The following is a 23936-nucleotide window of genomic DNA, read 5'->3' as shown; positions in this document are numbered from 1 at the left end:
ATTCAGTAGTTTTGTATGGGCTTAGTTGCTCAAGGCATGTGGAATCATCCCAGACCTGGGATCAAACTTGTGTCCCCTGCATTGGTAGGCGGATTCTGAACCACTAGACTGCCGGGAAAGTCTCTCCAGGGTTTTCATGTAGATTTAATAGCTTCACAGGTTTCTTCAAGGATATTACATTTATTTTACAGTGTTTTATAATCCTCTTAATTCTGTTTTCTTTGGCTTTTGTTCTGCTGCTTGTTGAATTTATTGCCTCTTGTAAGATTTTACTCAAATCTGTGACTAATTGTCTGCTCTTTTTGAGAGTCCCTGCTGGCCTCTTCTATTTCCAGGAGCTTATCTTCTTTCATTTGGTAAGGGATAGGAAAGTACTGTTGAGCTGAGTTACCTGGTTTTAGAGTGTGAAGACTAATTTATAAACTTCGTTTGTAAGTATATTATATCTGATTATTTTACCCCTATATATGTATATCCTCCCCCCAAAGTACTAGTCTTGAGAAGAATAAGAGGACAAAGTATCAAGGAAGATACTCTCTCAATGGGATAGTACTATGACTTCACGTTACAGAAACGATTGACTTTCCATTATGATGTACTATGAGGAATGTTGTTCTTTATTTTAGAAAGTTAAGTCTTACCATAATTTCCATATTTACTTACCACCATCCCCAATATGTTGTGGTCAGTTGTCAGATTTAAAATATTCACAGCTTCTGTAAATATTTAAATAATATAACCAACAATATAACTGCTTGTTAAGTTTCAGTGTTCCTTAATGTAAAATATTTTTTATCCAGAATTTTTTGTCACAACTAAATTTCCTTTAATGAATTTTCTTTCATAGGTTCAGTTGTACAGGAGAAACCATTTCATCTTGTAATTAGTTTAAATATTTAAAAACAGAAAAAGCAGATCTGTTTGTATCACGGGGAAAATTGTTATGTTATTTTGTGAAATTTAGAAGTAGTTTTACTGAAGTGTGAAGCATGAAAAAATTGTTATATTATAACTTGGGCCATAGTGTTAGGGATTCAAGATTGACTTAAAATGTAAACATAGTGTAATGTTTATTCTTATCCTCCTTATTTGTCGGGGAATCTTAACCAGAGTGAGAAATTTTCTGGTGCTGTGTTGGGAGTGCAGGGCACAGGACATTTCCATAAAAAGGCATGGGATTTGCTTGGAAGAACATAGTGGTTTTCTAACTTGGCAGTAATGAGTTAGAACTAACCCCCTTTAAAAAGAAAATATCCATCTACATTACTCCTCATTGGTATTTGTATGTGACTCCTTATCTGAGCTATATTATTCTTGTATTTGCATGTGTGCATATGTGTATACATTTATAATCCATGGTACTTGCTTGGTGTAAAGAAAATGATTTTCTGTGCTTACAAAACATGTGAAAAATAACTTTGTAAGTTGACTGTCTTTCTCCTCGAGTTGAGGAAGAGGGGCCAAATATTTTGTTGTTACAGAATACCCAAAATAATTTGGCCGTGTCTGAATGTTTTTCCCCAAATGCTATTGCCCTAGGAGGCAATTTGGGAAGCATAAATGAGGCTTACTATATTAGGATTCCCTCTCAAAAGATACACATTTTTGGATGAGAGAGATGATGAATTCACCTCTTGTTAAAATGACAGTAATCCCCAGACTGAGAATCACTGGAAGCCTGGAAGCGGGGTTAGGGATATGGGGATCTGTCTCCTGTGTTTAATAGTCAGCTTTTTTGCACCCCATAGAAATGAAAGGTTTACTTGGTACAGATAGAGTTAATAGGATCACTAGTATCCAGCACAAACATCTCCCACCTCATTTATTCCTCAGGTTCCTGTTCATCTAGATAGTAAAATGTGGTTGTTTCTCAGAGTTCACTTCTTAGCTTTCTTCTGTTTTCACTGAATTAATAAATTCCCCTTCTTGTTTGATCTCATCTGCTATGGTTTCAACTACTACCATCTTTTCGTAACACCCACTCCTAAGTCCTTATTGGTTTCTACTGAGCTTCTAGACTTGGTCTGTCAGTTGTATCTGTCAGATATTTACCTGCTTTTCCTGTAGGAATCTCAAACTTAATTTTTGGCAGAAAGATTTAACTTTCTTTTTAAATCTTCTTTTATATTTCCTATCTTAATTGGAGGAGGTGTGCCACCAGCCCCCTAAATTGCCCAAGGTAGATACCTGAGAATTATCCTGACTGTTCTTCAAGCCTCTTAATAAAAGCCTCAGTAATAACCTCTAATCAGCTCTGGAGTCTTTTCAGTTTCACCTTCGGAAAGCCCCTGCCGCCTTCTCCTGTGGAGCCACTGTACGGGCCTGTGTCGTTTCCCACCTGAGCTGTCACAGTCGCTGCCTGCTGTTCTGCCTCTGATCTCTCTCTTCCTTTGGTCTCCTTTATATACTGGATCAGTCTTCTATATTATAATTATATAATATTTGTGTATACATACTTTTTAAAAAAAAAACTCATTGTTTTCTCCTCATTGCTTACTAGATAAAAAGTACTCTTTAACGTGGCTAATGCTTTTGTAAGCGTAACCCAGTCTCCATACCCGGCTTCAATTTCCATACCTTATTTTTAAACCCTGTGTTTTACTCAAGCTGAGCTATGCAGTATTCCCTGAATCTTCTGTGTTTAATAGTTTGGAGTATTTGTTCAAGCTGTTTCCTCTGGTTAGAATTCCCTTCACTACATACCTATAACATTCCTCCTTAGCTTTTCACTTATCTTTTATGTAACCTCTATTTAAAAACTATCCTAGGCTCTTCTCTGTTCCTCCATCCTTCCCCAACCCTTTAATCTTGTCTCTGTAATAACTTTGTAGTTATATTGTAGTTTTTTTTTTTTTTCCCTCTATGAGCTCCTTGAGGAAGGGAAGAATACTTCTTATTTTTTGTTCCTGGTATCTAGTATATATTAACAGACCTGGTACCTGGGAGATATTTTATAAATATTTGATTCAGAACAGCAGCCATTCTTGCTGTCATGTCTGTTGCATAGTCTACTAACTTATCCTTACTATGTTGCTTAGTTCCGGCCACTATAACAAATTATCATAGTCTGGGTGGCTTAAACAACAGATTTATTTCTCACTGTTCTGGAGGCTGAGAAGTCCAAGATCAAGGCCCTAGCAGATTAGGTATTTGGTGAGGACCCACTTCCTGGCTTGTATTTGGTTGTCTTGCATCCTCATATGGCAGAGGGCGGAGAGAAGCAAGCTCTCAGCCTCTTACAAGGGCATTAATCCCATACATGAGGGCTCTGCCCTTATGACCTCATATAATCCTAATTATCTCCCAAAGGTCCTACCTCTTAATACCATCATATTGTGGGGAGAGCTTCACCATAAGAATTTTTAGGGGGCATATTCGGTTTCTAACAGTATGTATATATATATAAGTGTTTTGGGGCTTCCCTGGTGACTCAGACAGTAAAGAATCTGCCTGCAGTCCAGAAGACCAAGGTTTGATACATGGGTTGGGATTATCCCCTGGAGAAGGGAATGGCAACCCACTCCAATATTCTTGCCTAGAGAATTCCATGGACTGAGGAGCCTGGTGGGCTACAGTCCATGGGGTTGCAAAGAGTCAGACACGACTAATACTTTGACTTTCACATATAACTGTTAGTCTGAGAAATTTCCTCCCTTTTTCCCATTGAATTTCCTAAATTAATTCTATTGAGCTATAATTTACATGTCATAAAATGCACCTATTTTAAATGTACAGTTCAGTAAGTTTCGATAAATCTGTATACCCATTTAACTACCATTATGATCAAGACAGAGATCATTTCCTTCACCCTGAAAAGTTCCCTTATGCTCCTTTGTAGTCATCACTCCTGCCCTATCACCACTGGGCCCAAGTAGCTTTTTGGCACTATAACTTAGTTTCGTATTTTCTAGAACTATATGTAAGTGGAATCATACAATATTCACTGTCTCATGTTTGGCTGATTTTGCTGAGCAATGTTTTCAGATTCATCTATGTTATTGCATCTGTCAGTAGTTTCTTTTTATTAATAGTATTCCATTGATTGGATATACCACCATTTACCCATTCACCTCTTGATATATACTTGTATTGTTTCTGGATTTTGGCTAGTATGAGCACCAAGAGTTGAAGTTCTTTTTTTTTTTTCCCCAGCTTGACTTGTTGAAAAGACTTTTACACACTAAATTTCTTTAGCCCCTGTATTATTGATCTATTCTTATGTAACAGATGAACCCAAACCTTACTGTCTTAAAACAACAGTAATTATTTATTGTTCCTCACTTTCTAAGGATTAGAGATTTGGGAGTGGCTTGACTGGAAGAGTCTAGCTCATGGTCTCTTGAGGCTACAGTTATCTGAATTAAAGCTTGACTATAAGACAGGCTTCAAAGGTGGCTGGCTCACAGAGTTGACAAATGGGTGCTAGCTCTTGATAGGAGGCCTCTTAGAATGGCTGATTATCCTCATGACATGGTGGTGGTTTCCCTCAGAGGGAGTGATCCCAGAGACCATGGTCCAAGCAATGCTTTTTAGATGATAATCTTGGAAGTCAGGTATTGTCTGCCATTTTCTGTTGGTCACATAACCAATCTTGAGTAAGCATGGGAAGAAACTACACAAGGATATGAATATGAGAGGGAACAACACAAATTAGGACTATCAAGAGGCCAGGATCATTGGAGGGCATCTGAGAGGATGGGTATCACAGTCCCTTTTGTCAAAAATGAATGGAACATATGTCCATGGTTTTAATTCTGGACTTGATTTGATTCTACTGATCTATGTTTGTCCTTAGGCTAATACAACACTGTCTTTATTATAGTTTTATAGTATGTCTTGAAATCAGGTAGTGTAAGACGTTTTCTTTTTTTTCCCAAAACTAAGGTAGTTATTTTTATTTGCGTTTTCATATAAATGAAGTCATCTTGTCAGTTTCTACAAAAAGATTGTGATTGTGATTACATTGAATCTGTATGTCAATTTGAGGAGACTTGATATCTTAACAATGATATGGATATATCTTATTATGGCATATCTCTATAATCATTAAGTCCTTAACCAGACACATTTTGTAGTTTTAATACAGAAGTCTTGCACACATTTTGTTACACTTATCTAAGTATTTCTTATTGGATACTATTATAAATAGTATTTTTTAAATTTCATTTCCAGTTCTTTTCCAATATATGGAAATATAATTGCCTTTTTTCGTATCAACCTTTTATCCTGAAGCCTTGCTAAATTCACTTCTTAGTTTGGCTTTTGGGGGGGGGGCATATTCCTTTTAGTATTTTCTACATATAGAATCATGTCAGTCTGGAAAAAAGTTTCACTTCTTCCTTTTGCATAGGCGTACAGGCTTAAAACCTACTATGGACTTCCCAGGTAGCATAGTGGTAAAGAATCTGCCTGCCAATCAGGAAACTCAAGAGACGAGTGGATCAGGAAGATCTCGTGGAGGAGGGCATGGTAACTTCCTCCAGTATTCTTCCCTTGAAAAATGCCATGGACAGAGGAGCCTGGCAGGCAACAGTCCATGAGGATGCAAAGAGTCAGACATGACTTAGCGCACACACAGAACCTACTATATATAGCTTAGTAGTGTTGAACGGAAGTGGTGAGTGTGGACATATTAGTAGAAGAAAAAGAAAAAAACATAATACCATTAGACGCAGGAAAAGATTGGGAAAAAAATCCAGCATCCATTCCTGAGAACCCATATAAACAGAAGCTCTTAAGAGAATAAAGAGTATAGCAAATAGTATAGAGAAATCTGAAACCAAAATGTTTGAGAATACTGACTAGAGTAACCTGAAATGCTATCTGCTTAGAATAGGCAGGGAGTCATAATCTAGAGTCCCCAGCACTTGTACAGAAAAAAAAAAAAAAGATACATCTTTATTTTTTACTAACCTCTAAATGTTAGTAGGGTTAGTAAATCAACCCTGAATAATCGTTGGAAGGACTGATGCTGAAGCTCCAGTACTTTGGCCACCTGATGTGAAGAGCCAACTCATTGGAAAACTCACTGATGCTGGGAAAGATTGAGGGCAGGAGGAAAAGGGGGCAACAGAGGATGAGATGATTGGATGGCATCATTGACTCAGTGGACATGAGTTTGAGCAAACTCCAGGAGATGGCAAAGGACAGGGAAGCGTGGCGTGCTGCAGTCTGTGCGGTCGCCATGCTGCAGTCTGTGCGGTTGCAGAGAGTCAGAGGACTTAACAGTAACAACAACCTTTAAATGAAATTTAGTATTTGTTTCTATTTTGGATGCAGGGAACAAACCACAGTCTAATGTTAGCACCAACTGTGACTTTGTCACTAGTAAATGTTACTTTTAACTTTTCTTGTATTTGTTTGTTTCTTGAGGATAACATATAATTAGGTCTTGCTTTTTTTTTTTATCTTGCCTTTGAATTTGAATGTTGAAATATTAGAATAGATGATTTACATTTAATATAATGATGTGATTGCCTTTTAATTCTATCCTGTTTTGTATTTCTCCCATCTCCTCTGTGCTTTTTTGCTTGTTTGCTTGCATTTTTCCTGCTGTTTTGTGGATGAATTGTTTTGTTCAGTATTTCATTTTATCTCAGCTCTTGGCTTATTAATCGAGCCCCTTCTCCCCTGCCCTTCTACCCCTGTAGTTGCTCTAGTATGTACAGTATGCATCGTTAATATATAATTGAAAGGGAAAGTGAAAGTCACTCAGTCTTGTCCGACCCCATGGAAATTCTCCATACAGTCCATGAAATTCTCCAGGCCAGAATACTGGGGTGGGTAGCCATTCCCTTCTCCAGGGGATTGTCCCAACCCAGGGATTGAACCCAGGTCTCCCGCATTGCAGGCAGATTCTTTTACCTGCTGAGCCACCAGGGGAGCCCTGATACATAATTACCTTCCTTCAAATATTACTGTACTACTACAGATATAACGTAAGAACCTTGAACATTATTCTTCCTGTTCCCTTCCTTTCCTATGGTATATTAAGTGCATGCTGGTGAACGTTTTTCCTCTCCTCAGTTTTTTTTTCTTTTTTGGGGATCTGAAAGGATTTTTTATTTCACTTTCATTTTTGAGGGCTATATTCATTGTATTTAGCATTCTAGGTTGACTGTATTTTTCTTGAAGCATTTGAAAGATGTATTTTCGTTTGTCTTGCCTAGCTTCTTGAGAAAATCTATATATTTTCATAACTTTATTCTTCTATATCTAAACTTTTTCTTTGGGCTTCTTGTGATTTTCTCTTTCTTACAACTTTCAGGAATTTGGTTGTTGTGCCTTGTGCTTTTCTTTGTATTTATACTAAGGAGAGGACTCATTGAATTTCTTGGATCTGTGGATTTATAATTTATCAAGTTTTGAAAGTATTTTATTATTTATTTTATTTTTGAAATCCCCCCCTCCCCGATTCCAGTTACATATATATTTAGCCTGCCTGATAGCTGGATATTGTCCTGTGGTTTTCTTCTTCTTTCTTCTTTTATTTTCCTTCTTCCTTTTCTTTTCTCCCTCCTTCCCCCTCTGTCTCTCTGCTCTTTACCCTCCTCCTCATCAACCTTTTTCTATCTTTATCTCAGTTCCTTTGAAGCTTCCTTCTCAGTGTTTAATATACTGTTAAGCCCATCTGGTTATAATTCCATTTCAGATGTTATTTTTGAACACTGAAAGTTCATTTTGGTTGTTTTTTATGTCTACCATTTCTCTCCTCATTCTATTTTCCTTTAAATCCGTGAGCATATTTATCATATCAGTTTTAGAGTTCTTATTGACTAATTCCATTGTCTCAGTTCTGGGACTGTTTCAGTTGACTCATTCCACCCTAATTTCAGGTCATATTTTCTTTGTCATCTGTTTTTTTTTTTTGGATGCTGTGGACATTGTAAATTTTATATTATTGAATGGTGGAATTTTTTTCCTTCTTAAAAAAAATTTTGGACTTGTCCTGACAGGCAGTTTTCTAGGGATTGACTCAATCCTTTGAGGCTTGTTTTTAAGCTTTTTTTGGAAGCATTTTTTTACTCTAGGGTTTGTTTAGTGAAGTGAAAGTCGTTAAGTCGTGTCCAACTCTCTGCGACCCCATGGACTATACAGTCCATGAAATTCTCCAGGCCGGAATACTGGAGTAGGTAGCCTTTCCCTTATTGGGGAGACCTTCCCAACCCAGGAGTCAACCCAGGTCTCCCTCATTGTAGGCGGATTCTTTACCAGCTGAGTCACCAGGGAAGCCCTGGTTTGTTTACTTCTGTGCTAAAGTATGAATGGGAGAGCTCTGGTGGCTCAGCGGTAAAGAATCTACCTGCCCGTGCAGGAGGCATGGGTTCAGTCTCTGGGAAATCCCATGGACAGAGGAGCCTGGCGGGCTACATCCATGGGGTCACAAAAGAGTCAGACACAACTTAGCGACTAAACAACAAAACAAAAAAATATGAGGATTCTGGGATTTCACATGAATTACCTATTTTTCAACAAAGAAGACCTCTGGTCAGAACTTTGGATAGTTTTCAGGAAAAACAAACAAAAATGAAAATCTCATGTTATTTTATGTAACAGTTGTATGTTCTTAGGCTATTCTTAGCATGTTTATTAATGTTTGAATTTTTTTTTCTTTCAGATTGTCAGTATTTAAACAGACCACATCATGCGTGAGTACAAGCTAGTGGTCCTTGGTTCAGGAGGCGTGGGGAAGTCTGCTCTGGTAAGTTAGCCACCTAACTATATGAATTAATATAATACAAAAAGGACGTTCATATTTCTTGCCTTACAATTTCTAGTCACTGAAGAGAAAAAGTGGCAGTGTTTTTATATGCCTAGTATCTGGCTCACCAGGAAACACAGACTCATTCAGTAACCATGGATTTGTATTTTTATAATGGTGGCTCTTTGTTTTTTTATTCACCAAATATTTATTAACTACCTATTATATGTCAAACATTAGTGTTTGTGATTTAAAAGAAAGAAATTATTCTCATTTCTAAGAAATTTACATTCTAGTGGGGAAGACTGATCATTAAAGGTACCAGTGGAATAATTCTTATCCTACCCCACCCCAGACTTAAGTAGCATAAAGGTCATTTTTTGTACACATGCTGTATTTATTTATTATTTATTGAGCTTCTACAACATCAGACTCTAAAGTTACAACTGTGAACAGAATAGTCACAGTCTTCTTCCTAGAGATAAGAAAGGAAGTTGGAGATATTACAAAAGAACAGAGACTATTTCTGCAAGGTTCAGTAAGTTACAAATAGCGTATCAGTCACTTCCTTGGGAATAGAATTGGAAAAAGTGGTAATAAATAGGCTTAGTTATCATTACATATGCTTTTGTGTCTTTTGCATTTTTTCCTATGTCCATGAATACCTTTTTAAAATTAATTAATTAATTAAAAATAGAAATCCATACGAATTAATGAGGTTGTCTAGGAAGGGACTAGAGAGAGAAAAGTCAGGACAGTGCTCTGAGTACCTCTCAACCTTGAAAGAGTAGGTAGGATTGAAGGATCCAGGATGGAACAATGTATCTTTGTACTTGGATATAAAGAGTACCTTTACATGACTGCGTAGAAGTCATAACACAGAGGTAGCTGGTTGTGATCAAAGCAGCTTCAGTAAGGTGATGATGCCATAACCATCCTGGGTGGATTGAAGAGTAAATGAGAGCTGAGGAGATGGAACCACTATAATAGATAGTTGAAGCTGACTATATTCAAGTTGACCTATTTAGTTCAAGCTAAAATAGTGTATGAAATATTCCTCTGGCTAATTGAAGTGTGAATGACATTTGAATCTCAGCTGGCAGATCAGAAAAATAACTACTTCTGGGGTGAATATGAAATATGACTGTGATTATAAATTTAATAAACTCAATAAATTTTAATTCCCTCTTTTTTTTCCCCCACAATTAGAAAGGCTGTTTCAAAACTTTTTAAAAATTTATAGCTTTTACCTTTATCCTTTGAGGGCATGAGATAAAAATTGCTATAGATATATATATAAAGGTGGGTAATAGGAAACACTGATAAATTTTCACATTTTAGTGAATGAGAATCCATGTCTTTCTCTGTATCCTGGTTGTATTTTAAAACTTAATATAGTAATTATTTTAACAGTATAATGTCAGCTGACAGTTTTTAACATGACCACCTCCTTTCATAAATATACTCTTAATTATGAATGTGTCCTTATATGGGAAAACAATGATACTTCATATTTGCATGTTCACCCAGAGTTTTCACATAATTTCACTTAATCTTTACCACTTTGTGATGTTAAATGACCTATAAGAGGGGCTGGTTTTTCTTTTAAGTCCTTAACTTATATCTGCTTTTTTTTTTCTCTTCTAGACAGTTCAATTTGTTCAGGGAATTTTTGTGGAAAAATATGACCCAACGATAGAAGATTCCTACAGAAAGGTAAAATGTGAAACTTGCATACACATGCTTACAAGTATCCATGGAATAGCTTTTTTGAAAATAGTTTTGAAAAATGATACAGATACTCTGTATCTATTTTTAAAAGTTTCACCAAGATAGAATACTGCTTAACTATAGAGCTCTGTGTTCTTACTGATTGTTAATCTTTCTTTAATATATGCATTTAATGATGGGAATTTTCTTAATGTAGAAAAATTGCATATAAATAAGTATATTTTTTAGGTATTTTTTAATTATTCTTTTTATGGACTAAAATTAAGATCACTTTATGCTTGAAGTTATACTGTGACTGAAAGTTATTTTTGTTTAGTTAAATAACTTCAAAAATATTTCATCTTTAGACTTAAAAAATTCTATATTTGGATTCTGTATAATTCTATAAGGGTGGATATGTGGCACTGTACATTTTTATCCCAGCCCATAGAAAGCACAACACCAAGAATAAAACTGCTAACCATGAACTTTGCATGATAATGTGTTGATGTAGGTAGGTTCATTGATCCTCCCACATGTACCACTCAGATGTAAGTAGGATGCTGATAAGAGGGGAGGCTAGCAAGGAGCAGGAAAGGGATATAGGGGAACTCTGTACTTTCTGCTCAGTTTTGCTATGTACCAAAAACTACTCTCTGAAAAATAACACTTGTTTAAAAGGAAAATAAATTTTAATAGTTGGTCTTGACAAAAAGTACTGTTTTATTTAATTATAAGACTAGCTAGAATTGTGGAGAACTTTCATGATTTTATTTCCCAAGTATGTTATGGGGTAGAAAAGACAGTGTTGTAAGAAAGGCTGGTAGGTGCCCCCATCCAAAAGATTAAACCTGCCTTTCAACAAATAAGAAAGGGCTGTGTTGTCAGATGTTTTAGAATTTACCTTAAATAGTACTGTAACTCTTGCTGAATTAAGTTCATTAAGCCTACCAGCAGAGCAGCTTTATTACCTGCAAATTGGAAACAAAATTGTGATATATTGAGAAACCACAGACCTAATTCGTTATTCATTGAACATGCGCCCTCACAGATTGTGCAGATTATTATCACATTAGTCCCATAAGTGGTGGAGTGTGAGTTTGTAGAACTGCCCATGGTCCTCTTCATCATCCTTTATTTGACACAGAGGCAGTTTAAAATAGTCCTTAGGTTAACACGTTTATTTTTAGAAGACAGTGTTGCATTACTGAAATTTCCCCCAAATAAGTTGCAGGTTAAAGCTTCAACTGTAAATGGAGATCTGTACCTTGAGTGCCGAAGCACTTTTCTTAATCCTGTATTTATTAAAAATTTTCCAAACCATTAATAGTTGATACTTTCTTTTGGCCAGCCTTCTCTTCTTCTGTAAAACCCTGGGAAAATAGAATTTAGTACATAAAATTTCACCATATGCCCACAGCTTTTCCAAAGAAGTACCTTTTTGTTAAAGTCTTGAGAACTAAATGAGTTCAGTGTTACTGTGTTCCCTTTATTTCTTCAATTTAAATTTTCCTCTGTATTAAATTTGGGACACATTTTAGTAAAACTTTGACGACTTGAATGTGATAAATGGTCAGAGTTTTCTTTACCCCCAAATCTTGCCTATATTTTGAGCTACTTGGTACTTTTGTGCCTTGTTTTGAAGATAATATAAATATACATACTTTACACTTTTTTTTCCTTTTAGAACTATACCTGTTGATTGCTGTTTTTCTTAAATTGCAGAATATGACCACTGCCTTCTAATAATAACAGAAATCAATGCTCATATATCAAGGTGGTCAGAAAAATATCTAAACTCAGCATTAACAGTCCATCCTGGTAGAATGTGTTTGAGACCTCCTGTTCTTTATTATAGTACCAAGTTAGGTCTCCACCAATATAGCAAACTGCTAGAGAAAGGCTTCCAGTTGTTAATAGGAACTTTGAGTGAAGAAGTGGGAGGAAAACAGACTGACATTTTGATGTTACTTTTTTATTCTCCTCCAACCCGACCCCAACAGCAAGTTGAAGTAGACTGCCAACAGTGTATGCTCGAAATCCTGGATACAGCGGGAACAGTAAGGATGTTTCTTTCTCTCTCTCTCCCTTTTTTTTGTTAGATTTTAATGTGTAAACAGGTTTTTGTCACCTGATTGATTCCTCTGAGTAAAAACATTTGTTTTGATTAATAACTTAAGTCTCTAAATGTAGAACTTCGTAAATTTTCTTATGTGCATTAAACTCTTTGATGTACTTAATTCCCACATATCACTATTAAATTGTATGTTGAGTTCACCTACAGAATCTGTGTGTTGAGTTTCTTTTTTCCTGTATTGAGGTGAGGATTATGCTATTACTGCTCATAAAAAAAAAAAAAGGTATTTAAGGTATTTTAAATCCAGAATTTTAGTTAAGATAGGTATTTCTCTGGGCTTAAATAAGACTGTCTCTTGATACCATGGTAATTCATTTATTTTATTTTATTCTATTTTTTAATTTATTTATTTATTTTTTTGGAAAAGAAAGATCTTCTTTATTTAAATGTGACAGTTATGGAAGAGTTTCCTGAGGAGGTGAAGCAAAAGAACTTAAAAAAGCATGGAAAGGCATTAACCATTGCAAGAATTCAAGAAAGTGCATTTCAAATGGAAGAAACTCCAAGCACACTTTGTCTAGAGGGTATTAGTTAGGGGAGAGAATGGTAACAATGTGAGGATAGAAGGGATGGTAGGGGCCAGGCCATATAGGTCGCAGAGAAGAGCTGATCTTTTGCTACAGTGCAACACAGTTGCTGGAGAATGTAATGCTGATGAGGAATACGATAGGTATTTCTCTGGGCTTAAATAAGACTGTCTCTTGATACCATGGTAATTCATTTATTTTAAAAATTGTTTTTGCTTTTTATTAGCATTTTAACATCTCAAGGGACTGGTGATGGATAAGTGTTTTCTGACAAAAATCTTTAGCATTATTTCAAGCCTCATTTTTCATATCTTTAAATGACTATAATGATGATAGTACATTATAGGGTGCTTGTAATGATAAAATGAGTCTTCCCTGGTGACTTAGTGGTAAAGAATGCACCTGCCAATGCAGGAGACTAGAGTTTGGTTCCTGGGTCGGGAAGATCCCCTGAAGAACTAAATGGCAACCCACTCCAGTATTCTTGGCTGGGAAATCCTATGGACAGAGGAGTCTGGTGGGCTGCAGTCCATGGGATTGCAGAAGAGTTGGACGTGACTTAGCAACTAAACAACAATATTGATCAAATGAGATGGTGACTATAAATCATTTGGCACAAAATACCTATAATATAGTTAATGAACTCTATGTATTTGCTTTTATTTTCATTATCTTCACTTGTCATTACCTTTTAAAGTTTTTTTTATTAATTAATGATGTTTTATTCTGCCACAAAAAATGCACACATTAAATGATTTTCTTTTTTTCTCCATATGCATAGACTTTTCCTATTAGGCAGTGCTCTAAAATGAATGCCATTCTTAAATGTTTTAAGTTGTTTTAAAATTCACAAATATCCCCCATTATAATTTTATAAATGGTGAGAAAGTTTCAGATCAAAAAACATGAGAAGACTGGAGCAATTAGAGTACAAATTATACCATATTTTTCTGTATTTTTGTGGGAAAATGGATCTTTATTCCAACAGGAGCCTTGTATCAGCTAAATTGAGGTCTCTCCCTCTTGCCACTTTCCCCAACCCCCAATTTTCCTAGCTTCTGAATCAGCAATAATTCTCCTTTGTTTCCAAAGACCCCAACAATTAAAAAACTTTAAAAAAAACTTTCTACTTTTTCCTTTCACAGCTTCCACAACTATGAGGACATTCTTCTTCCTCTTGTCCAAATTAAGGAAGTTTTCCTCCACTCCAGAGATCCTCCCTTATTTTCTCAAATAGCTTGTATTTCTCCTATTCTAGCAGTCAGCATGCTGTGTTATAATTTTCTGTATGTTTGTCTATCCCCAGTGCCTTGCATAAAGGTTAGAAAGCAGTTGATGCTCATTAATCTTATTCTAGATCAGTTCTTTCTCCTTTAGGATTGCTCACTTTCTCCAACACTGCTTTAGTCCAAAGTGTTGGTGATTTTGGTATCCAAATAGAATCTTTATGGGTAATATAGATGATTTAGTAGCTTGGCTTGTCAGTTTCTTGACCCCCACTCTGCATCAGTCATTCATTCCCATGGTCTTTACCCTAGACTGTATGATAACCAATAATGTAATACCATCCTGAATTTCATTTTCAAGTGTCTTACTCTTCACTCACCATCTCGTTTCTCCAGCTCACTTCCTTTCAAGCCCTTTAACTTCTCTGGAAGCTGCAGTCTGTTTATTCTAACATCTTCGATTATCCCTCATATTCTCAAGCCCCTTTTTATGTACCTTCAAGCACATGGTCTGTCATTCAGAATACATCCCTTAACATATATCTTCAGTTCCTTGACTTTTTCAGCAACCTTTGATTCAGTAGATTGTTATCCTTCTCTGTGAAAATTTTATTCATTTGACTTCCGGGAAACAATACTTGCTTGGTTTTCTCCCTGTATCGTTCATTGTTTGTAAGTCTCCTTTCCTGATTTGGCTTCATCTTCCCAACCTGTTAATGTTGGAGGGCATCAGGGTTTGCTCCTTGAACTTCTCTGAAAACACTACCTTGGAGATCATCTTTTTGTAGCACCCAAATAATTTAATTAAAATCTGTATATATAAAAGAATTATATACAGTTTTTCTAAATCACACAAAAACAAATTAAAGTGAGGACTTCCCTGGTGGTCCAGCGGCTAAGACTCCACCCTTCCACTGCAGGTAGCATGGGTTCAATCCCTGGTCAGGAAACTCAAGACCCACATGCCACAGCAGCCCAGCCAAAAAAAAAGTGGTTAATATTTCCCTCGTAATTCTATAGTTTATTGTTTTTAGTCAGGTAAATAGGAGACAGGAACATTCACCTCAGATTTTCCAGAAGCTGTATATCATGTCTTAGGTTTCTATCACTATAACATGTAATAAAGAATTTAGTAGCTAACTTGTTATTATTCTGATTTAAATTGTTTCCATTTTATTGTTTCAATTCAGTACATTTAAAGAGTCATATTTATAATTTATTGCATGTTTTTATTATAGGAGCAGTTTACAGCAATGAGGGATTTGTATATGAAGAATGGCCAAGGGTTTGCACTAGTATATTCTATTACCGCTCAGTCCACGTTTAATGACTTACAAGACCTGAGGGAACAGATTTTACGAGTTAAGGACACAGAAGATGTAAGTATTTCTCTCTGTATATAGTGAAGTGAAGTCGCTCAGTCGTGTCCGACTCTTCTCGACCCCATAGACTACAGCCCACCAGGTTCCTCCATCCATGGGATTTTCCAGGCAAGAGTACTGGAGTGGGTTGCCATTGCCATTTCTCTGTGGTCAAATATAAAGTATCCATTTTCTCTATCAATAGGGACTTGGAGAGGGTATCTACCTTGTGCCTAAAAGAGGCCTGGTGACCAAAAACAATTTTAAGCTTTCTAAATTTACCTACAGGTAATATACTGAGAGGGCGTCCCAGGTGGCTCAGTGGTAAAGAATCCACCTGCCATGCAGGAGACACGGGTTCAGTCCCTGGGTCAGGAAGATCCCCTGGAGAAGGAAATGGCAAACCACTCCAGTATTCTTGCCTAGAAAATTGCATGGACAGAGGAGCCTGGCAGGCAACAGTCCATGGAGTTGCAAAAGAGTCAGACACGACTTAGCAACTAAACAACAACAGATACGCTGATGAGATGGTTAGAAATGAAGCCCATGAAATGAAGGACATGTATGTAAAGTTCTTCTTTCTCCACTGCACTATGACCCACCATGTGCTACATGGGTCACAAGTGTAGTGAAAAAAGAACAGTCAAAGAATACTTGGTAGCAGAAGGGGGACTCAGGTTTTGTTTGGAAAGGTGGTAGTTAGTTAATGTCAAAAACAGTGTTCAAAAACATTATCAAGAACCATAATGCTATGTTCCCATTTCTAAAATTCTGTCAGTACAGTTTTTACTTACAGTTATTTCCTTTGAATTATGTTAAATATTTTAATTAACTGAGTTTTTATAATTTTATTTTTGTTTTAGATTTTTTTAATGTTAATTTTTTATTGTGGTAAAATATACTGTTTTAGAATTCTTATTTGATGAATAACGTGCCTTTTTGCAAAGATGAAATCTGTATTTTACATGTTTGTCTCAGTTTTGAGTTACAAAGTTCCTTTTCAAAAGTTGTATAAGGTAGGGTATAAAATTTCATATGTACCTTCCTTCCTGTTTCTGTGTGTTCTCACTCATTATTAATGGGAACACAGGCACCTGCTCAGCACCAGAACTTTGGGTAATATTGTAGGCAGGGGGGATTTGCACCATATGACTCATAACCAACCATAACCTAATGAATAGTTCTCTTTCTTCCCATGACTAATTCATCTAAGAGAGTTCTCTTTTCATAGTCAATTACATGCAAATCACTGAACTCTGATAATGTTAATCTCTTTATCTCATGTAATAAACTAAAGATTGAATCATAGATGAAGACATAGCTGCTCAGTGGCTTTATTTTTAGTCTTACTCTTCCTTCATGTTTCACCTAAGCTAGTTTTCAGATCTAGAAGTAAAACTTACTTACTGTGTTGGTTGTGCCATGTTTTCGACATTTTTTGGTCCTGTGAGTTAAGGCACTTAAGACACACCCAGACCATTGAGTATGTTCTTCTCTGTATTGCAAGCGTTTCCTTTTCCTTCATATTTTTCTACTTGGAATTCAGCCATTAGCATGAGTCCACATGAGAGTTTTGGGATTATATTCTTAAAATAATTTTAGCAGATCAATGTGGTAGAATCTTGTCCATTTTTTTCTGTCTCTTCTTCCCTTTTCATCTCCTCCCCAACACACATACATAAACCTTTTTTAAAGCACTTGGTGAAGCTTATGGGCTTCCCTGGTGGCTCAGACGGTAAAGAATCTGCCTGCAATGTGGAAGACCTGGGTTCAATCCCTGGATTGGGAAGATCCCCTAGAGAAGGGAATGGCTCCCACTCCAGTATTCTGGCCTGGAAAATTCCATGGACAGAGGAGCCTGGTAGGCTACAGTCCATGGGGTCACAAAGAGTTGGACACGACTGAGCGACTTCACTTTCACTTTTCTTTGGTGAAACTAATAGTCCTAACACATTTTAGTTGGTGGAAGGTAGTTGCTTGCTTATAAGAAGCTGAGTAACAAGTATGTTAGTTGCTTATTGTATGTTTTTTTCCTTTCCACAGGTTCCAATGATTTTGGTTGGCAATAAATGTGACCTGGAAGACGAGCGAGTAGTTGGCAAAGAACAGGGTCAGAATTTAGCAAGACAGTGGTGTAACTGTGCCTTTTTAGAATCTTCTGCAAAGTCAAAGATCAACGTTAATGAGGTAACCAACAGCTGTGAGGCAGTGCAAATAAGTGCCTTTTTAGTTTCCCTTCTTTCAAGCTAACAGCCAAAAACAACTTTTTAAAAAGAAAAAGCATGTTCTTTTAAGCAGTCTTCATCAGTTTATGGAAAACACTAAGTAATTCCTAGAAACTATATTCCTTCTCTGTATAAAATCACTTTTATGGCTATAATGAGAACACATTTACTTACCTTGTTGGCAAAGAGGAAGTTTTAAGTTAAAGAATGTGTTTTTTAAAGTCCTGCTAAGCCTCTAAATGATACACCAGAAGGTGGTGTGTGAAAATTGACACATCACCCTTGTCTTACAACAATTAACTATGCAGATGTGTGTAAATAGGTTGTAAAATTCAGTAGAAAAATACAGAAATCAAGGTAGTTACTGTAATGAACTTATGTTGTACAGAAAGACGTCATGTAATTTGAGTCCTGCTTCCCTTTGGTGTATGACTCAAAGGAAGAATCTGTGTGAGTGGATGGATACAGAGCTATAATTCACTCTGTCTTTTAGGCCTGTTAGAGCAGGTGCACAAAGCTTTTTCTGTCCATGACTTAAGCATTCCGCTATCCTGAGAACACAGCTGGGGACAGGAATGCTTAACAAGTAAGCTTGTCTGCCTGAGTGTAAAGGGCCAATGGTTTACTCGATCCCTAAAAGACGAGTGCAGTTCCCAACTGCCACTACCACATCCAAGCAAAATCTTAAGAGGTTCCCTTGCTTTTGTTAATTTTAACATCAGGCTTTAAAACAAACAAACAAAAGAAATAGACTTCTTTCCTTCCCTAGTAGAGCAAAAGTTCTCATTTGCCAGTGTGCTTGCCATTTAATTTTAGGATTTCCCTGGTGGCTCAGGTGGTAAAAGCATCTGTCTACAAGACAGGAGGCCCGGGTTTGATTCCTGGGTCGGGAAGATCCCCTGGAGAAGGAAATGGCAACCCACTCCAGTACTCTTGCCTGGAAAATCCCATGGACGGAGGAGCCTGGTAGGCTACAGTCCATGGAGTCACAAAGAGTTGGACACGACTGAGCGACTTCACTTTCACTTTCTTTTTTTTTTTTTGCCATTTATAGGATCACAGGTAGTCAGTCAGAATTCAGCACACCACATAGATGAAAGTTAAGACTGAGTTAGGTTATCAGAGTCTTGTGTTTGTTTTTGCTTGCCATTCCTCTCCGGCCTTTGGTCCTTTCGGTCTCTTTTTCTTGACTGATATTATGGTTGTAGACAGTGACCAAATTATTTTAAACATGTGGCATGAAAAAAATTTTAGCTTGCTACACATCCTCTGTTTTACGAAAATAAAGCATGTCAAAACTTGCCTTTTAGGTAAAACCAACTTAAATAAATACATAAAAATAAGAAATTCACCGATTTTATTTATTCAGTGAATATTCATCATGTCCCTGTGTGCCTGGCTCTGTGTTAGACACCAGTAACACTCATCTGGACAGACACTGGTCCTGCCCTGAAGAAATTTACGTACCAATGGGGGAAAAGTTCTGCTGTGATCTTCAACAACACTTACTTCTAATTCACTGCCAAGTAATGAAAGGAAGTGTGAAATGCTTCCAGTTTCATCTTTCTCTGTTGTAGAATTACAGTTTCATAGATGTTATCTTGAAAAACATGGCTAATCATAATTTTAATTTTTGGTTTAGTCTTACTCCTTGAGAATTATCTCAAAGAGATAACTTTGAGATAATACACATTAAGATTGATAGATGAGCTTGGCTAAGGAAATAGTAGTGCCAGGTCACCATCTGCAGCATGATTGCATCTAGTTCCTTAGAGATCTAGTTCCTGTATCCTTGCGGTCATCCTCACTGGTACCCACCCACAGATTTCATAGGCCCTGGCTAGAGCTGAGTTGGGCCAGGGTCCAGGGACCAGAGGGGACAGGAGGCATTCCTTACCTTTCAAGCATTACCTGTGTGTGGGAACTTACGTGCTGCTAAGCCTCCCTCTGGGGTGGCCTCCCTCCCTCAGAGGCCTGCTGCATTGGAAACCAGTAGCCTCATTGAAGTCAACTGTTGACATAAATGTCTTTAAAACAAAAATAGAAAAGTGATACAACAAAATGAAATACATTAGCTGTTTAAGGCTCTTTATTCTTTTGGAAAACATACAAACGTCATGCTAAAAATTCTTGAGAGTATAATAACTTGTTTCTTTTAATATTTCTGTCTTGATAGCCTGATAATCCTACTATAGAGTTTTATGGGTAGTTAATAGTTTCTTAGACAGCTAATATCTTGGAAATACATATGTGATTTCTGAGTGCCTGAAGATAGAGGTATCCTACTTTAACACAGTTCAGCTCTTGGGCTCAAGTTTGAGATCATACAGGGACATCCTGCTTAACTAAATTGCCCTCCTTAATTCTCTACTGTCTATATCATAGAATATATAATATATAATTTTTAAAACCGTGTTCACATCATTTTGTGAACAAGTGGTGTTCTGAAAGTAGTACATAGCTGTATCAGAATCACATCAGTCTTCAGTTCAGTTCAGTTCAGTCGCTCAGTCGTTTCCGACTCTTTGCGTCCCCATGAATTGCAGCACGCCAGGCCTCCCTGTCCATCACCAACTCCCAGAGTCTACCCAAACCCATGTTTATCGAGTCGGTGATGCCATCCAACCATCTCATCCTCTGTCGTCCCCTTCTCCTCCCGCCCCCAATCCTACCCAGCATTAGGGTCTTTTCCAATGAGTCAACCCTTCGCATGAGGTGGCCAAATATTGGACTTTCAGCTTCAACATCAGACCTTCCAATGAACACCCAGGGTTGATCTCTTTTAGGATGGATTGATTGGATCTCCTTGCAGTCCAAGGGACTCTCAAGAGTCTTCTCCAACACCACAGTTCAAAAGCATCAATTCTTCGGCGCTCAGCTTTCTTCACCGTCCAACTCTCACATCCATACATGACCACTGGAAAAACCATAGCCTTGACTAGACGTACTTTTGTTGGCAAAGTAATGTCTCTGCTTTTAAATATGCTATCTAGGTTGGCCATAACCTTCCTTCCAAGGAGTAAGCGTCTTTTAATTTCATGGCTGCAGTCACCATCAGCAGTGATTCTGGAGCCCAAAAAATAAACTCTGACACTGTTTCCACTGTTTCCCCATCTATTTCCCATGGAGTGATGGGACCAGATGCCATGATCTTAGTTTTCTGAACGTTGAGCTTTAAGCCAACTTTTTCACTCTCCTCCTTCACCTTCATCAAGAGGCTCTTTAGTTCTTCTTCACTTTCTGCCATAAGGGTGGTGTCATCCGCATATCTGAGGTTATTGATATTTCTCCCGGCAGTCTTGATTCCAGCTTGTGTTTCTTCCAGCCCAGCGTTTCTCATGATGTACTCTGCATATAAGTTAAATAAGCAGGGTGACAATATACAGCCTTGACGTACTCCTTTTCCTATTTGGAACCAGTCTGTTGTTCCATGTCCAGTTCTAACTGTTGCTTCCTGACCTGCAGGTTTCTCAAGAGACAGGTCAGATGGCCTGGTATTCCCATCTCTTGAAGAATTTTCCACAGTTTATTGTGATCCACACAGTCAAAGGCTTTGGCATAGTCAATAAAGCAGAAATAGATGTTTTTCTGGAACTCTCTTGCTTTTTCGATGATCCAGCGGATATTGGCAATTTGCTCTCTGGTTCCTCTGCCTTTTCTAAAACCAGCTTGAACATCTGGAAGTTCACGGTTCACGTATTGCTGAAGCCTGACTTGGAGAATTTTGAGCATTACTTTACTAGCATGTGAGATGAGTGCAATTGTGTGGTAGTTTGAGCATTCTTTGGCATTGCCTTTCTTTGGGATCGGAACGAAAACTGACCTTTTTCAGTCCTGTGGCCACTGCTGAGTTTTCCAAATTTGCTGGCATATCGAGTGCAGCACTTTCACAGCATCACCTTTGAGGATTTGAAATAGCTCAGCTGGAATTCCATCACCTCCACTAGCTTTGTTCGTAGTGATGCTTTCTAAGGTCCACTTGACTTCACATTCCAGGATGTCTGGCTCTAGGTGAGTGATCACACCATCATGATTATCTGGGTCGTGAAGATCTTTTTTGTACAGTTCTTCTGTGTATTCTTGCCACCTCTTCTTAATATCTTCTGCTTCTGTTAGGTCCATACCATTTCTGTCCTTTATTGAGCCTATCTGTGCGTGAAATATTCCGTTGGTATCTCTAATTTTCTTGAAGAGATCTCTAGTCTTTCCCAATCTGTTGTTTTCCTCTATTTCTTTGCACTGATCGCTGAGGAAGGCTTTTTTATCTCTCCTTGCTATTCTTTGGAACTCTGCATTCAGATGGCAATATCTTTCCTTTTCTCCTTTGCTTTTCACTTCTCTTCTCTTCCCAGCTATCTGCAAGGCCTCCTCAGACAGCCATTTTGCTTTTTTGCATTTCTTTTCCATGGGGATTTTCTTGATCCCTGTCCCCTGTACAATGTCACGAACCTCTGTCCATAGTTCATCAGGCACTCTGTCTATCAGGTCTAGTCCCTTAAATCTATTTGTCACTTCCACTGTATACTCATAAGGGATTTGATCTAGGTCATACCTGAATGGTCTAGTGGTTTTCCCTACTTTCTTCAATTTAAGTCTGCATTTGGCAATAAGCAGTTCATGATCTGAGCCACAGTCTGCTCCTGGTCTTGTTTTTGCTGACTGTATAGAGCTTCTCCATCTTTGGCTGCAAAGAATATAATCAATCTGATTTCGGTGTTGACCATCTGGTGATGTCCACGTGTAGAGTCTTCTCTTGTGTTGTTGGAATAGGGTGTTTGCTATTACCAGTGCGTTCTCATGGCAAAACTCTATTAGCCTTTGCCCTGCTTCATTCTGTACTCCAAGGCCAAACTTGCCTGTTATGCCAGGTGTTTCTTGACTTCCTACTTTTGCATTCCAGTCCCATATAATGAAAAGGACATCTTTTTTGGGTGTTAGTTCTAGAAGGTCTTGTAGGTCTTCATAGAACCGTTCAACTTCAGCTTCTTCGGCGTTACTGGTCGGGGCATAGACTTGGATTACCATGATATTGAATGGTTTGCCTTGGAAACGAACAGAGATCATTTTGTCGTTTTTGAGATTGCATCCAAGTACTGCATTTTGGACTCTTTTGTTGACCATGATGGCTACTCCATTTCTTCTAAGGGATTCTTGCCCACAGTAGTAGATATAATGGTCATCTGAGTTAAATTCACCCATTCCAGTCCATCTTAGTTCGCTGATTCCTAGAATGTTGACGTTCACTCTTGCCATCTCCTGTTTGACCACTTCCAGTTTGCCTTGATTCATGGACCTAACATTCCAGGTTCCTATGCAATATTGCTCTTTACAGCATCGGACTTTGCGTCTATCACCAGTCACATCCACATCAGTCTTAATCAGGAATTAATTGTTCTTTGCTGATGCTAGAATAATAATTGGAATCAAGACATCCCAATTGAGGAATGACAGAGGGATTAAGAAATTATTCTAAGTTCCCTTTAGATTTTTCTGTAGTTCAGAAAGATGAGGAAGAATCTAGGCTGAGGACTTTCAGCATATCTAACCAAATAACCATAGTTTGAACTTGCCCGCATCACTGAACCAGCTGCTGCTGTGAGGTAGGCACCATTTGCCAAAGAAATCCTTGAGGGTAATACAACAAAACCGTTATCATTTTGTTTAGTACCAGACACCCAGACTGGCTAGCATGAAGAAATGTGCTGTTTTGATTAATTTACTATTTTAGTTTATCCTTTTGTTATTTTTCACTTTATAGCTTATGTATTAAAGCTGAGGAACTAATGAGATTTTGTTTGTGGCTATGCATATTAAGCATAATAATAAGTATGGGCTTCCCTTGTCGCTCAGCTGATAAAGAATCTGCCTGTGATGCGGGAGACCTGGCTTCGATCCCTGGGTTGGGAAGATCCCCTGGAGAAGGGAAAGGCTACCCATTCCAGTATTCTGGCCTGGAGAATTCCATGGGCTGTATAGTCCATGGGGTCTCAAAGAATCAGACACATCTGAACAACTTTCACTATGCTCAGAACTATTAAGTTCTTGGAGG

The 23936-nt window shown here is 37.6% G+C and overlaps 1 protein-coding gene across 4 annotated transcripts in view; it reads left to right on the top strand.

Moving 5' to 3' along the window:
* Positions 1 to 23936, top strand: part of RAP1A (RAP1A, member of RAS oncogene family) — a 79181-nt gene that overhangs the window by 48051 nt on the left and 7194 nt on the right. For all 4 annotated transcript variants that reach the window (XM_081492720.1, XM_081492721.1, XM_081492722.1 and 1 more), the window contains 5 exons: positions 8618 to 8701; positions 10349 to 10417; positions 12415 to 12471; positions 15540 to 15680; positions 17706 to 17849. In XM_081492720.1, coding sequence (XP_081348846.1) covers positions 8645 to 8701; positions 10349 to 10417; positions 12415 to 12471; positions 15540 to 15680; positions 17706 to 17849 — 468 coding nt within the window. In that variant the 5' untranslated portion in view covers positions 8618 to 8644. The remainder of the gene's footprint in view (positions 1 to 8617; positions 8702 to 10348; positions 10418 to 12414; positions 12472 to 15539; positions 15681 to 17705; positions 17850 to 23936) is intronic.

Source organism: Giraffa tippelskirchi, chromosome 5 (genome assembly GCF_054371585.1).
Source record: "Giraffa tippelskirchi isolate mGirTip1 chromosome 5, T2T-mGirTip1v1.2.pri, whole genome shotgun sequence".
Classification (NCBI taxonomy): Eukaryota; Metazoa; Chordata; class Mammalia; order Artiodactyla; family Giraffidae; genus Giraffa; species Giraffa tippelskirchi.
The sequence above is the reverse complement of the archived record's forward strand: the minus strand, read 5'-3'. Positions and strand labels throughout refer to the sequence as shown.